This window comes from Hylaeus volcanicus, chromosome 2 (genome assembly GCF_026283585.1).
Source record: "Hylaeus volcanicus isolate JK05 chromosome 2, UHH_iyHylVolc1.0_haploid, whole genome shotgun sequence".
NCBI classification, from domain to species: domain Eukaryota; kingdom Metazoa; phylum Arthropoda; class Insecta; order Hymenoptera; family Colletidae; genus Hylaeus; species Hylaeus volcanicus.
In genome coordinates this window covers 19,632,389-19,649,785 of record NC_071977.1, presented here as the reverse complement: position 1 = coordinate 19,649,785, position 17,397 = coordinate 19,632,389, and the positions used below count along the sequence as shown (strand labels likewise).

At 33.9% G+C, this 17,397-nt stretch overlaps 1 protein-coding gene across 1 annotated transcript in view; it reads right to left on the bottom strand.

The window, feature by feature from the left end:
• LOC128884762 (glutamate receptor ionotropic, NMDA 2B) overlaps nt 1-17,397 on the bottom strand; it is a 365,676-nt gene that overhangs the window by 175,071 nt on the left and 173,208 nt on the right. The window contains exon 3 of the mRNA XM_054138365.1: nt 15,613-15,784. Within this exon, the coding sequence (XP_053994340.1) occupies nt 15,613-15,784 (172 nt within the window). The remainder of the gene's footprint in view (nt 1-15,612; nt 15,785-17,397) is intronic.

Sequence of the window (17,397 nt, the reverse complement as noted above, 5' to 3'; positions counted from 1 at the left end):
GAGAAAGAAGCGTCGAGGACAGATTTAGTTGAGCAGTCGAAGGGTAAAGACGGCGCGAATAGACGTAGAGCGGACCGTTGAGCGGACTCTATTCATTTTAGTTTCGTTAATAGTTAAGTCAGTATTTTATAAATATAGTAACATATAATAAATCCTACAATATGTATTTAAATCTTGAGACAAAATTCTTGAATCTTCTTGTGACAAGTATGTATGCCCTTAACAAAGAATTATACAATGAATATTTTTCAATATTAATTAAAACCTTTACTGGTGATATTTCAGGTTGTCTATGAGAACCAATGAAGTTTAATACAAAACCAGGAAACATTTAAAACAAGCTACTATTGTTGGACATTACATAAAAAGACAATGACTGGATAAGTTATTGAATACTTTTCGCACAAATATTTGAGAAAAGGCGAAAACATTCCCAGATATTTCATGTTTTAACTAAAAACATGTGTGTCAGTTAATTTTTTAACAATAAATTAATAGATTAAGTCTATAGCTAATACTCCTTAAAGTTTAAATATACCAACATTGTTCTACGAATCAGGAAGCTCACCAGCGAATAAGCTCCATCGATCCGTCGACATCGCGCATCGGAAAGGACAAAGTGGGAATTAGGGTGGTCACATTATTCTTAGACAACGGCGTGCCGATCGAATGAATGGACTACTTTTATTACGTCAGCCGCAAAATTACGTTCAAGCTGCCTGAGGCGGACAGGTCGAAATTCGGGGAACCGTGTCAGAAGCAGAAGCACTGTTCGTTTGGGAACAAATGTCTGGCCACAATCCGAATCGTCCCTGCGACCTCTGTTCTCGATCAACGAACATCGCAGGATAATGGATCGCAGGATGCCAATGATTGATATATTTTCTGTTATTAACAGCTGGGGATTTAGTCTGAAAGTTACACCGTGATTGCGTAATTGAGGTTGAAAGCTTTGTGCTTTTACCCCTTTGTTATCTTCTTGCAAATTTATTGACTATACCTTACTAATTTTTTCAAGGAATCAACATGTGCTAGAATCTGAATTTTCAAACATGAGATAGTACTTCGAGACTGTCACGGGTTATCAGGGTAGTTACGTATACCCCTTTATTTAATTTAATTCTACATTTTCGCAAATTTAATTTTGCGAAAATATTTGCAGTTATGAAAACGTATTAATATTGATGATTATCAAAGTGCCTGAAGAAAACTAAAATCTTTTATTTAAACGTTGAAATAAAGAAAATGTTACATCGAATGTTCACTCTGCATGTAACTAATGAGTAGATGAGAAGGAGTATTTGAATTCAACTCCTGACATGTCTGAAATCCTTATTTTTATATTTCACGAATTTTTATTGTAAAGGAGGAGAGTCAATATGGTAGATGAAGTTAAAGAGTATATTCATTCAAATTTTGAGAGAATCGATTTTGATAATCCGTCGAGTAGGTACATATGCGAATGAGTTTGACTTGCTAGCGCGTCTGACCATATATTTACCGAATCTACTTATAGTCAACACAAACACTGGCACCTGCGCTATTATTATTTTTCTAATAAACGACAGTGATTAATTAAAATCAGTTAAAATATAGACGTTGTCATCACCTTCGATGTTTATAAAAGTAAATACAAGTAGAAATAATGAGTAATGAACAGACACAGTAATCAAGTCGTTCTTCAGTAAAAAAGAGCTTCTGGTAAGAGGACTCTCAGGTTTATTAGATAAGCTTTTTCGATACCACCCAGTTGAAATCTGGCTTAAGTTAATTTAGCTTATTGGCTTTTTCTTAACTTCTTTACGTGTTAAAATTGTTCACAGTCAAGAATTTTACAGCTCAGAGGATGGTTTCTCTTATTTTCTACGTTAATCTCTTCAGGAACGAAGTATTATGCTTAAAACGAATAAAGATTCAAAATAATAACGAACTACCTGCCAAATTAATTATAAATTATATTGAATTACTGTCTTATTTAATTATAAATATTTGTTCACAATTTAAATGGTTACTTCCGTATTACATTGAAAATAAGTCCAAAACCAAAAAAATGTTATTTATTACTTTAATATGTGTGCTATTATAAATAGAAACACTGACATTCCACAATTATTTGTTATATCAAATAAAAATCCTTAAAAAGAATTTTTTTCTCTTGCGAGCATACTATGTATAATACCCCTTAAATTAAAATGGGTATCTACTACCCCCAACGAGGAACAACTCACTCCAAAACCCTTAGATCAAAACATACCCTCTCTTAAATAATGAAAACTCTCAATACACTCATCACAATAGCAATCCACGCCTACAAAATGTACATTTACTATTTCACGATCCCGCTAATGCATCAGCCGCTTATTCACATCCACCCTAAACCTAAACAGCGTTGCACTCTCCCAAATAATCGTCGCTTACGTCCTCGTTGGCCCTTCGCGATCCCTCGTAATTTCCTCGGCGCTACAACACGACAGGAATTTATCATTGACGTTTGGACGTACCATTCTCACGTGATTGTTCGCAGGATGAACACGCGATTCACTTTGCGCGCCTCAGTTGTTGCGGGATCCGTGTTCAACCGCGGCGTTCAATTTGCTTTGTGGCCAAGCCATTTTCTGCTTTATGGGGCCCGCGGATCCCGACAATGTGTTGCTCTCGTTTCCTCGTTTCTCCCCTCGATTAACGATCTGCGTCGCGGACTTGTTTCGGTCTGGCATTCAGATCGCCAGACCTTCTCAACTTCGCCGTGGCGCCTCGATGGCAATCAGAGTTAAACGGGTTTGGGGTCAACGAGAGATTTGCTCTGAATTACTGTCAGGGATGATTATGTAAAGGAAGGTGATTTCATGGTGACTATTTGACCAAGGTATTTTACGTCGACGTATTATCTTGAAAAGGATGCTTTGGATTTCGGTGTTATTTACGGAAGTCCTGTTTCTATTAATGAATAAAATTAGTCGGTAATAGTATCGTTTGAGGTTTATTATTTTTTATGAGTGTTGTAGTATGAAAAATTATAAAAAGGTGTGCTTTGGGTCTGGGTGCAATATATGAAAAATATACGTAATACATAATAGAAAAATGTATAATATAAGTACTGTTTTTTATAATATTATTAAATAAAAAAATGATTTCATAGCTACAGTATTTTATTTAGTTTGGAATATACATTTATGCTTGGGGTCTGCATGTGATATAGGTATGAACGTAAATAAAAAAATATGAATGGGTCTCTGAATAAGGCACATGGCGAACAATCATACGTCAAGTTTGTCGAAATTTCTTAAAAAACTTCATTAGTTCAATCTTCAATCTATTTTTCAAAGAAAAAAAAACAAAAATAGATCTTTTTAGGTGTGGATATTTATTCCTTTCTGAAGATAGGACGTCATAGGCCAAAACGTAGCGTTTTTAAATAAACTACCCCTGCTTTGTTTGAATCATCAAAGAATTTAACTTACAACTTTTAGTCTCTAATATAAGCTCACAATTTTAAAAATCTCTAATATAAGTTCCCAATTTTTGGAATCTTTAACATAAGATTAAATTTTTAAAATTCCTACTACAAAATAAATCTATCTAACATTTTGGAATGACGCGACGCTTGGGTTTTAGAGACTCCATTATGGTTCCCTCTGAATTATCGTGCCAAGTTCGAAAAAAGATGATTCTTGGAGCAAGAAAAAGTTCTCAGACGACGATTCGTAACGCCGTGGTCTATAAACCGATCAATTGGCCACTAAATATTGGCCTTGTTGCCATTATCTAAATAGATGTTCAGATTCGTCTATTCCAAGTGATATAGAATTTTTTCAGATCCATTAGTCAGAGGTTCTAACTTGGAGCACAATCTGGAATTTATATGACTTTCATTAATTCTTCTGCGACTTACTTTCACATCTGGTTTGGCACATGAAAAATATACATTTCCAGCAGGAGCCAGTATAGTATCAATTACTTTCCAGTTCACTGTAGATTCTTATTTTTGAACTTATTAGTGACCATATTATTTTATACGATTACATACATATATTTAGGAATAGTTTTCAATCACTTTAAAAATATACTCATACCAGGAAATGTTTATTCGATATAATTTAAAGTAATTATAGAGAACAGGTACATCCTCACCGATTTCGTTGATTTTTAAATATGTTGTAGAAATCAACATTTTGAACAACTTTTTCCTATACATATAACCGTCGCTCGGCCTTAGTTTCCGAGATATTTGCAAAATACCATTGCTGCTACAATGAATATTGCGTATAACTACGCGTCTGTGACAGCGTGTGTGTAAGCGTTCAGTCGTCGATTGTTTAGGCTCGGAATACACATACGCGACTGTGAGTCTGTATGCGTTAGCTATCATTCGCTGGTCGGCTCGTGTTTCAATCTGTTCCGAATTCATTTATAGATATAAAGTAGCGCATGATCTGTATTCGTACAGTAAAAAAATAGGGTTCCGGGGGCTCGCTCCCGGTCGGGGGTTTGGTGGCGAAGCCCCCAACAACGAGTACTGCAGCGCACCACTCAGGTGTGTACACGGTTAGCCTGAGGGGTGTTTATGCTTTTCATATATGCTTTTCAATTTTTGTAAAAGGATTTTGCGCGAAAATTATACGCATCGAAATTACGGGAACTCACAGACGCGTACGTGTATTCCGAGCCTAAACAATCGACGACTGAACGCTTACACACACGCTGCCACAGACGCGTAGCTATACGCAATATTCATTGTAGTAGTAGCAATGATATTTTGCAAATATCTCGGAAACCAAGTCCGAGCGATGGTTATATGTATAGGAAAAAGTTATTCACAATGTTGACTTCTACAACATATTGAAAAATCATCGAAATCGGAGAGGATGTACCTGTTCTCTATAATTACCTAATTTAATTCTAAATAAATTGAATATGTAGGACTCTAGGTGAAAGAAAGTGATCGGATCAGAAATATAAATAATTTAACGATTTTGTTCAATGGTCGCAACAATACTGTTTTTTAGGCAGCCACGCTCCTTCGGCTACCGTTAAAGACATATGACAATCTGCAACGCAGTGCAGTATCACGCGAAACATACGTAGGGCGGTCGAGGTGCCCTATCACGATTCTATTACAAATATTAGACTTCAAGAAATTGTAATTCACAAGTTTCAACTTTCCTGAAATAAAATCGTTAAAATAAGTTACATCTTCAAAAAATAACGATACTGAAAAGTACTACAAGGAGAATAGTTTTCTTCGCAATTCTTGAAAACACACCTTTACCTTTGTTTTGTAACTAGAGTACCAAGTATTATAGCGTTTTTTTATTCTTCGAAACTAAATTTTCGCAGGTCAGGTTACCACAGATTTGTACGCGCGAATAAATGCGAGGTAGAGAAAATTCGCGGACGTTTTTCGCATGTAATTTAGGAAGTTGAGAGCCCGTCAGACGCAGCGCGACAAATTAGGAGATAAAGGAATTCGTGGGAGCGTCGTTGATCTAACAAGTGGTAGCAAAAAGCACGGCTCCGCTTGAATAATGCAAGTGATTAGTGACAGTGTAAAAGAATGGTTCGGGGCTTGAATTCCATTTGCATGTATTAAAATTAAAATAATCCCGTCTTACAGAAGGACATACCAAAATCTTATTAACGTTCTCTATAGAAACTCCATGGCGATAGCAGGTTACCATATTAATGACTAAGCATGCATTCAGAAAAATACGAACTATCAAAATCAGGTGTAGCTTCAATTTGACGCTGTCTGATAATAAACAAAAATTAAATCTTGGAACTTTAATTCCAAATCAATTATTTTACTATTAGGGCACCCTATAAGTTTACCTTTGAGTGTTATGAAGAAATACGATGTTTCATCGTACATGTAATATATTGTATGCTCATTATACATTAAAATTTATGAAGATTTGTATTAAATATAAATGCAGAAGCAATTTAATCTTAAGATTACGCTTAGTAATTATGTTGTTTTACTTTGTCGTATACAGATTTCATTGTTTGAGTATGTGTATTATTACAGTATTCACATACCCACACTACGATTTCTCCTCAATTATATCCCGACTAGGCCCTAGTAGGCTTATAAATTACTCCTGAGAAGGTCCAACTCTATTAAAGATTTGAAATATTTCCAGTAAAATTTTCCTGAATGGAAACACATTACGTCGATAATTTTCAATTCAGGTTCAATGCTCCATAACGTTTTGTGTCTTTCGATAATCCTTTTCGACGTAACCAGAGCGTGTAGCCTATTTGTCAAAGACGATTCTTTTCTGGAAACGTTACTGGCTAGCGTGGCGCAAAGTTGCACTGCTGAATGTGATACCCTTCCGTAGTTACTTCGCGCAATTTACCAAGGTGAATTAACATACGAAAAAAGTTGACGACCGCTTTTCCGATATCCTTTCCCCCGTTCATCCTGTTAAGTCCTACGGAGACTGTCGACGACGACTTTCATAAAGCACCGCGGCTTAATGGACCAGAAGACGACGCAATGGCGACACTAGCAAGATGCAACGCTTGAGCCGGCGGATATCAGCACGGGCACTTTGAGAGCAAAGTGTGTGGACGTATATACGGGGTGTTGGAAAAGGAAGATTCGAGGATGAATGGATGAAGTCTAGATATTCAGAAGGGTATTGAATATTTCTTTAACGTTCTTCTACCTCTTATCGTCTCGATAGGTATACTTTTTTTGTAGTATTCTTTGGTTTCTTTTTAAATGACTGTTTAATATTTGAATTACAAATATAATCGAACATTTATGTTGGCACATTTTATAATTTTTTTTTCCTTGCATCTTTTTTGAGTAATATTATAACTTGAATACATTTTTTGTTTGACACGTGTGTACGAATTCGATAATATATTTTCTTCGATAATTTTCAAACGCCCAAAAAATTATCTAAGAACAACACAGTTTTAATAATATCTGGGCAAATATAAAACTGATAATAAAAGTAGTATGAAGCTTACAATTAATGTAACGGAGTATGAGTACAAACATATTTCCGTAAACATCTTTCTTTCAAAGGAAAACACAATTTGTTATTTATTTTATGTGATGTTTATCGAATATTGTATTTATATTCCTAAAACTAATAATGGATACATTTTTATATTCACTTTTTGTTACTTTCATCGCAAGATACGTAATAATTTCAATATTAATTTAATTTGCTCACACATTCTTAACAAAATATTGTCTCCTATAGATAATACCATAATTTTGTTACGTGTACAAATTTTTCACTCGAATATAAATTAATTAATCAACAGTCAGCAAGGCTTACTACCTTCTGTATTTTCGAAAATGTTGTCCATCGCTCAGATTCAATTCTCGATTTAATTTTGACTTATGAGTGCTATGTTCTGTTCTTACGAACTTTATTTGACCCATAAATATCCAGTGGAATTGGAGACCGAAGTTATTACTGGAACAGGGAAGAGCTTTTAAACAGTTTTTACTTGGTTCGGTGAGCGACACGTGCCTCTAAATTTATAAGCTACGGTTTTTTAAGCACCCTGTACACGCAAAGCGAATATGCGTGTCGCTATTACAGTGGCGTCTGGTTGTCGCTCGTTTCAGTATACCTAACATGATTTGCGTTGGGTAACTACAACCTTCACGTTTCTCAGTAGCACAGACGAAGTATATTTTGATCGAATTAATTTCTCTTGGACCGAGCGCACGGTGACTGCTCGTATGCCTTTGTTCGATAACGAATATAACGGAAATATTATAGGATCGACATACAAGTTAATAGAACATGCAAACTTAGCCAATCATAACAAAAATATTTACTATATATTTATGGAAGCAGGAGCAAGTTTATTCAATTTCAATTTATCCAAATTTCACTTTTAGTAAATTCTACAGTTTTAGTACAATTTTAAGAAACTAATTGGGTGAATTAAGATAAATTGTAACTGATCAGAACTGATCAATTTTCCTTGTAAGAGGGCCGAATGTGGGACTTCTTAATGATATAATGATAAACACTTGCTAAAAGCAACGTAACTCGATTTTTAATATCAAAAACAATCAAATACTTCTGACATTTGAATTTTAAAATCATTATTTTACTCAATCTAAAGGAAATAGTATTCACAGCTATTACATCAAGTACTTACATTAAAAATAAATATAATCATAAAGATATTTAACAATAACATCAATAATTAATCATTTTTCATGTATATTTTCATTCAAAGGCAACAGTTATTTTTATTCGTTCAATATGAAGTATAATATGATTCTATTTATAATTCCAATACAAGTTTTTATTCTTGTTTATGTATAATGAAGATATGGTTTATTTTTTAACCCACGTTGAAAATATTTATCTAAACAAGAATTCTGCCGGCTTCTAAGCCATAGGTGGCAGACACCAAGTATGAGTTTGAAATGAGGTGGAAGCGAACCGAGACCATTGCATGCCCCTGATAAGCACTTATCGCGGTTGAACTATCGACTCTTTTCAGCCAGTGAATTTGTGGACGCGACCTTTTATATGGACTGAAAATTATCTAGCTGTCTGCACATGGAGGCATACCGTGTTTGGCGAGGGATGCTTCGTTAGTGGCAATTAAACTGGGGCTGAGAGCTCGACGATCCCCATATTCCAACGCGCTATTTTGAGGAGCAGATAAACAGGCGCAGAATATTTTGGTTGAATAAGCGACTCGTATCAATGGATCGTTGTTTCCACCTCCTGATTAACCCTCCGTTGTGTGAATATGATTCTATTTTTCAGGAAAGAAATTATTTCTTGATCACTGGTACCAAAATGTGTATTTTTAAATTGCAGAACACGTCTGAATTACGAGATTATTTTTATTACGTATTTTAATTCGTATATTATTTGATATCACTTTTTCTTTTCTGACGAGGGTCGCTCGATTTGGTAATCGAAACGTTAAATTAAAAAACATTCATGTTACTACACATGTATGTTTTTAGAATTGTCAAATGTACTTGAATTAGGTGAACCTTCCTATTATTTTTTTTTTCGTGACATTATTTAAGTATGTATTATTGTAAAGCATATCATGTTAGATATTCAATATCCGTATGATGAATTAATAAACCTTTACAGTGGGTGTAGAAAGTATTCGTACACCGATCAATTTTCAAAAAAGCTGTGTAAAACTGTAATTTATTAACTTATTTTTTATAAACAATGACATTCTATATATTCTCGGAAATCTCTAGAATAGATAGATTACACAAAAATAGTCATTTATGTAAGTTGCGAAATTAACAAAAAGAAAAACAATTAATCGATAGAAATGTTGAAGCAATAAGTATTCGGATAACTGTTTAAAAGTACTTTACTGGAAATTTTATGTTTTCTAATTCGCACGGAACAATAAACTAATGTGTTTACGTTACAAACTCTGCTGTAAATGGTTCGTCATAAGAATCGTCCAAATACTTATTGCTTCTATACTTTTACCCACTTTTCGCATTTTTTTGTTAATTTCACAAATTATATTAACTAGTAAATGTTGTTTTTGGACTATATCTATCTTACAGATTTCGAGAATATGTAAAATATCATTGATTATAAAAAAAGAAGTTAAGAAACTACAATTTCACACAAAAGTGTTTTGGGAAATTGATCGGTGTACGAATACATTCTACACCCACTGCATATCGATTGTTAATATAGACAATTTTCATTTTCCAATGGAGTGATTGCAGTGAAGAGTCTAATTCATTCATTTCGAAGTTAACCGCTACCATCACTTCCAAATCTCGATGAGAAGAATAGCAGGAGTCAGCAAAGAAAGTTTCTTTTCTAACCACCTCAACTCTCCTCGTTATCGTTAATTCGTCGACGAAGACAAGTGCAAAACTATTATAGGTATGATGCGGTAGCGCAGACAAGTAGAAAACGAGAAAAAGAATTTCTTTGAGATATTTTTCTCTGTCGACGCATCATTTGTTATCTGTATCACAATACGGTTCTGTAGCAGCGCATTAACCTCCTTACATTTTTTTCTTTAGGTGAAAGATATATTCCTCAAGTTATTTCTTGTTACTTGCGCCTCGACTTGTTCTGGAGTTAGACAAACGTAATTGAATTACAAAGTTACGACATACAGGTGAATTTTATTATTTACAATTGTAATGAAAGAAAATGATTCTTTGAAAGATTATTTTGTAAAGGAATTACATGAAATCCTCATATTTTTGGTGAAATTGATAAATGTAGTATAAAGAACTGTAGGCTATAATATTTCGAACAACTGAAGAATATTGTAGTTTCGTTAGTTTCATGTCATAGAAGGACTTGATAAAACAATTTTAATCTGTCTTGAGTGAAATTAATAATGATAATGGTTCATGTGACCTAAACGTCGGTTAAAATGTACAAATAATAATAATTTGGAATAATTTTACTGCTTCAATCGTAAATACAGATTTTTCCAAACGTGTCGATGAAGGTAAAACTATGGTTTCGTTTTTTGAGCCCAACGAACGAGAGACCTTAAAGTGACCTCTGTATAAGAAAAATCGCATATCGACATTTCATTCGTGGTATCCTATTTCATCCCCTAAATCCTACGTTAGGATAGATGAAACTTATCTTGGTTCAGTTTTCCTCCAGACTGGCATAAGAGGATCGCATGTATAGGTAGGTGAGATGAATCAATCGATACTTAGATACTTATACTTAGGGTGTGAAATTTCTTAGATTATTATCGACACTTAGAGGGTGTGAAATTTCTTGGATTATTGACGTGTTATCTAATTTAGAGTTTCTCTCTTATTCTTATTATAACTGAATTAGACAAAGCCTATTATAATAATACGTTTCATTTCAATTTTTTAACATGTACCTAGTTTGTTTTTCTACTTCATCACGTTTACTTTCTACGAAACTTGAACAACGAAGGCGTAGCAGAAATAAATCAGTAAATTTCATTTCATTTCAACTGCTTTTAACACATATGTATTTATGGTTTAACACGTTAGACCAAATAACAATTAAGCAGATAAAATGGGACTAAATTATTACTGTGTTATCTAATTAGCAGTTACACTTATTTTTATTATAATTGAACTAGAAAGAACTCTTTCATAATACATCAACGACAATGAACATTTTTTAACCGACTTCGAAAAAGGAAGGTGTTACTCAATTCGACATGTATATTTTTTTCTTCTTTTTTTTACGTGATCTTTTCTTTGCTCTATTACCAAATCTGCAATCATCTCTCCAAATACCTCTCCAAAGCTATTGTAGTAAAAGGCTAGGACTCACAGTAGCGACCCTAATTTGCTGGAAAAACGCAAGAGACACGAACCTCGTCGCTGATCCGTGTCGACGAATGAGAGCAGAAAATGAGAGGAAAATCCGACTTGTCCCAATGGCCGCGAATAGGGTTTCAGACTTGCTATAAAGGTCAAAGCTGGCACCCCTATAAAAGACGCCAATGTCCCACAAAGTGGCCTCCAACCCACCTATAGGACACTTCCCTCTTTAACCTGGCACTCGTACGCTTGCAAAGGATATTGACGAAATTTATGGGACCCTGTGCGTCACGTAGTCTGAGATCTTGAGGAAAAGTGGACTTCAAAGTATGCTACTTTGGGTAAAGAATACTCTTATCGTGTAGTATCTTATTTTATTCTCATGTTTATTTTATTCTTATTTTTAGTTTCATTCATGTTAGTTTATTAAATTTCTGTGTGTTAATTAATTCATATATTTATTTGATATTATGTTTTTATAATAACACTCCAGCTGCACTTTATTTCTTGATAATGAAATTATAAGATGAGAAATAGACAAGCAAATAAAATAAGCTTTTATACAGATTTTTAAAATAATATGGTCTCACGTTCGTCAGCTAGAGAATTTTAATGTATTCATTAGTTTATAAAAGCGAATAAAATAAGACAACGATTACAGATTATCTAAAAAAATCATTTTAAAATATTTTCAGAGGCCCAGACCGACAGCGAGATTAAATGTGTTAAATTTAAGATTTTTCAAAAAGTGGAGTTCATCGATTTGTGCAGTGAACGGTTCAAATATCCATTGGCAAAAAATACGAGTGTATTTTCAAAACATTATTCATTCATTCCGATTTTCCACCATGAATGGCTGAGTTGGTTCGCGGGAGAATTTTTAAGGTAGAGCCCTCGCTTAAAACAATCTCGACAGAAGTTTTCACGGTGAGCGGTAGTTGTCACATAGGGCGGATCAAGTCGAAAGTCGGCTCGAAATTTACATCCGTTTAAATCGAGTGACCCATGTATTTTGGACTAGCGTGTTTCATTTAAATATTAGTTTACTTTTAATTTCACGGTGGAAACGTTTCGCTCGTTTGGAAGTGTGGACCCAATTAGAGGCGCACGAGACGTAAGGATTTTCTTCTTTTTTTTTTATTCCAAAAATTTCATGCTTCAAATAATTGAACGAATGAACGAGCGGAACCGGTGAAGTCGTATAAATTGAATGCGTTTAAAAAATTCACAGTCGACCGGCCGCGTTAATATTTGAAAGCGTGCGCGTGCGAGTAGAGAAAATTACGCGAACGGGATATAAATAGGCGCGAGGTAAACGAAGTACGAGCTACGAGGGATTAACGAAGAATAAGGTTCAAAATGTAAGATACGATGCAGATTTAACCGTGGTGGATATTAATTGCTCTTTTTAGTTCCAACATTGAGATGTTCTTTTTTTTTTTTTCAGCATTTAATTCGGAAATGCTGTTAATTATACATATGTGGATGAATATAATTATTCTATAATTTATTTTGGAATAATCATATGAGGTGTTAGAATTTTACGTAGTTTGAACAGATTGTTCTGTTAATAAATAAATAGTCGTTCTTTAATTCTAGCTATGTCTAAGTGTAACTTGATATTTGTGGTGTATTTTTTATAAGAATACTTTTTAATGGGTAGTGGTATATATGTATCAGTCTGTTTACAGTAAATGATACAAAATAAAATATATATAAATATGAAATAACATATATTTTATTATGAACAGACTGATAGATGTTGACTGATGATGATGATTTATATATGTAATTTGAACTGTAATTTTGAGGGAAAATTATTCTAACATAAAATTATTTTAATTAACAAATTAGTTTGCTCCTACTACCTCTAATTACAAAGATATAGTTACAACATAACATAACTAAATATATACAAATAATATATAAAAAATATATAGCACATAGTTACATATAACACAATTACAATAAAGTATGTACATACAATAAATATGCATATGATTTTTGTAGTTTTAGTGTTAAGACAGTTTCTAATATGAATATTAAATCAATATCCATGAAACACTAAACAATTTTTCTCCAAAGAAGTTTCCCAACATTTTTTAATTTTATTTTCATTATTTCCAAACGTTATAAACCACTGCTTGAAATAATATCAACACAGGTACATGGAATCCAGGGGTTCATATTCTAACATCGAATTAGTTTTTGCAGCCCCTTGTCTCGCAGTTGTCCATTCTTTCCTCGATCCTAATTACGCTCGGGTGAAGTCGTCGACAGGGACGATGGAGAGGCTTCATTTTTTATCCCTTCCGTTTTATTTCATCCGGGGAACGCTTTCGGTCGAGACGTAATGGTTCACAGGTGTTCAGGGAGCTTACGCGAAAAACTGTCTACGGTGCCCTTTGCAGCTGCCTCGTAAACAAGACGTACCCGCTTACCCATGGATGCGTTATCATCCTTCTCCTTCCGGGGTGACGTCACCCCGGAAGTCTGTGAGTCAGCACGGTTTCCTCTATCCGAGATTTATACGAGAGTTCGCGATAGAGCTGTACGCGTTTATCTTTTGACTTATTCACGCGTCGGGAATGGCTTTGGGCCGACTGGCGACGTCCATATCGTTCCGCGACGGGTCCTCACGATCGCCAAACAGTGAAATTATGAATCATGTCTCGAGGAACTCCAGATGAATTAATTTTATATTTTAGAGATGGGATCAAGGATAAGAAATTAGAATTTTTGGATTTAATTCTTGATTGTAGACAGGCTCTGCATTTTCAAATACAGTGTACTGCAAAATATATCTTGTAAAAAATAAAGAAGTTGAAGATGTCCGAAAGCCAGGTGGCTATTAATATCGTCTCTTAATGTTATGTTTGGTTTTTTTATTGAGTTTGTAATAATCTCTTCGTCTTTCTTCCTGAAGAGAAATGGTTAAGAGTGTACATACTTTCTTTTCTTATAAATTTAATTCAGATCACGAAAACTACATATTTCAGGCATAGAAGTCATCAAGCTATAGCTATATTTGAATATAAAATTGTGGTTTTGTTTATTAAGATGAGTACTGTAACTTTCCTTTTATTTTTATTTTTGGAACTACAAATGAATTTTCGTCGTGAAAAAATTATTATAAATTAATATGACTGCAAGCAGCACTTCAAAAACAATATGTGATTAATCTATTAATTTGGATGAAAACAGTATCAAATGGAAAGTAAATGAAACATAGATGCATTACATTATTTAATATTAAGTACATTATTTAATGAAATTATGTAATAATTGAATGTAATTTAATATAATATATACATCATTAAATTTTATTATTTCATAATTTCACCAATTATATTCTGTATACCTTTCGTATTTAATTTCCACACAGACTTTTATTCTTTATCAGCCAAGTGTCAATCTTGAATTCATTATTAAAATTATATAATGGTAGCCTCGAAATTGGATAGGTAGACGTATATAGTTCCAGCACTTCAATATTAATGGAAAGGAGTTAGAACGCAAGGTGAAGCAATATTTGACGATCACTTTTACCCGTTCGAGGATGAAACCGCTTTTCAATCCTCTGGTGGAATTCATCCGTCACAATCCAATCTAGCGGATAGAATTAACGAATCTCTCTAAGAATTCTTAATCTATCGCTGGTCTGATTTATACTCGTTGGTCTGACCATTGAAGGGACGAATAAAACGGGAAGCAAAGATGACAAAGACGTCGGATTTAAAAGAAAGTCTTTGTTCGAATGAAAGGAATTACGCGGCGAAGACGACCGCGTCACATGCAAACGAATCATTAATTACGAGAATTCGCAATTGTATCATGAGAATGTTCATTCAGACACAAAATCTTCTGACGTTACTTTATATTTGTATTTATATTAATTATTATATTTTCGAGTAGACTGTGAATTTCATGCTCTTAAGGCGCATGTGAATACAAATTAATATAAATACGAATATAAATATTAATGTTATTGTGTAAACAAAAGAGTGTTTATGAATTCCATTATATGTATACTGTATTTTATTATACTCCATAAATGCATATAATCTGCTGTCTATTTATGAGATAATAACGTCAAGAAAGATGTTAATATACAATGACCTTCCAACTCTTATTAGTGTTTGAAATTTATTGATAGTACTAACAGAAATTGATCTGGCATGTTCATTAACATTCGGTCTGAAGCTTATTTCGAAACAGCCTATAAACTATCGTTATATCCTCCATTTTTCTCGTGAGCGCTAATTGTTTGGATCAAGCTAATTATATCATTAAATCGGTTTGACGTTGTATAAGAAGTTATATTTAAAAAAATGTAAACTTACTGGTGGGACTTGGCGTCAGCGCCTTCATGGCAACCTTCACGTGAATGTCGTATCGTTCGAAAAGTTTTAATTTTGGCCCCCTCGTGCTCTTCTGAAGCATGATGACAGCAGACGTCACCGCCTTCGTGTACTCCCTCACACCAAATGACTTGTGCGGCACCATCAAGCCCACCTGTTACACAAAAGAGCACACTTTGGTAGGAAAAAATAGGCTACCTTCGCCGGAAAATTGCATTTCCACTTTATGAAGCGGTCTCGGTTCCATGAGCAATTGAATGAAATTTTAAAGTTTCATTTGTGCTTTGAATGGCACGTCCTCGCAGCCTTTCAAGCTCACAACGTTTCTTTAACCTCTTCAAGCCTGCTGCACATTGTTATCTACGTGAACTTTACTGTTAGTTGCTTCCAAATGTTTTTTTCTCGAGCATTTTCAATTTGGGTAGCAAGAATTCTTTGTAGTCTTTCTAGAATTCTTTAGTTCGGTGTAGTCTTTGTAGAGCGAGTGTTTAATTTACTATTAATAGGAATCTAAGGTAAGGATGTAACGAAGATTTAATACGAAATGTTGTGTTTTAAGAAAAGGAATTTTTAAGACTAAACAGAGGTCAGATATTTTGTATCACAATTTAATTTTTTATCTTAATTTAATTGATCTGTAAATGTATATTTTCTGCCATTTTTAATAATATAAATATAAATAAATATTTGAATTAAGTAAAAAATCTTCAATCAGGGCCTGTCCAGAGTATTCGTATTAATTATTTACAAAAAATATTGAATAATACAAGTTACAGTAGAAATCATAGATCATCTTATCTCTCTAAAAACTTATAAAATATTTTAAGTTTAGTACATATTTACTGTGCTTGAAATTGTCTTTAAATCAATCGTGCCTATTATCATGATTGATAGACGCATGCTTGCAACTATAAGGCAAACCTGGGTGACATTACCTACTCAGTAGGATAAAACAAAGTGCATCACGAAGTGTTCACTTTATTACCACGAGAATGGATCAGCGAGCATCTGTTGCTCAAATCGATCGGCGGCGAATGAATGGAACGTAGGCTGGAAGTGGACAGTAAGTTACAATTCTGCCTACTAGGGGTGCAAACTTTCCACGATCGCACCCTTGACCACGGAAGCATCGCCAGAAATCGTCGAACAACCACGCTCGCGTGTCTGCGGCGAAATGCCATAATTAGGGGAAGGTTCGTCAGAGTTCAGAGTCGTTCGTAATGAAATGTTATTTTCAATAAGGTTATCCGAGGTTTCTTTTAATTTTAATATTCAACAATAAACAGACTCTGCATTTTCAAGTAGAATATTGCAAATTTTCTTAATGCTATTTTTGTTTTTTATTTTCTTTGTAATAATTATTCACTGGGGGATTGGTAGATTCAACATTTTCATCTTTCTTCCTGAAGAAAGATGCCTGAGAGTATACTTTCTTTTTTTCTAATATTAATTCAAATCAAACACACTGTATGTTATAGTCGTACGAGTCATCGTGCAATATAATTTCAATATTGTTACTTGCAGTTTTATAAGTTACTTTCCTTATATTTCTTAACCAAAGATGAATTTTTATTTTTTTTTTTTTGCACAAAAGGCAAGTACAAGTGCAATACCACAGTGAACACTAATTAAGAATCGTATTTCGAGGACCTCCAGGTGAATTAATTTTACCCCTTAGCAATGGGATACAGAACCAAAAATTAGAATTTTCAGTTTTGATTCACAACCACAAACATATTTTACATTTTGTAAATACACTATTGCAAA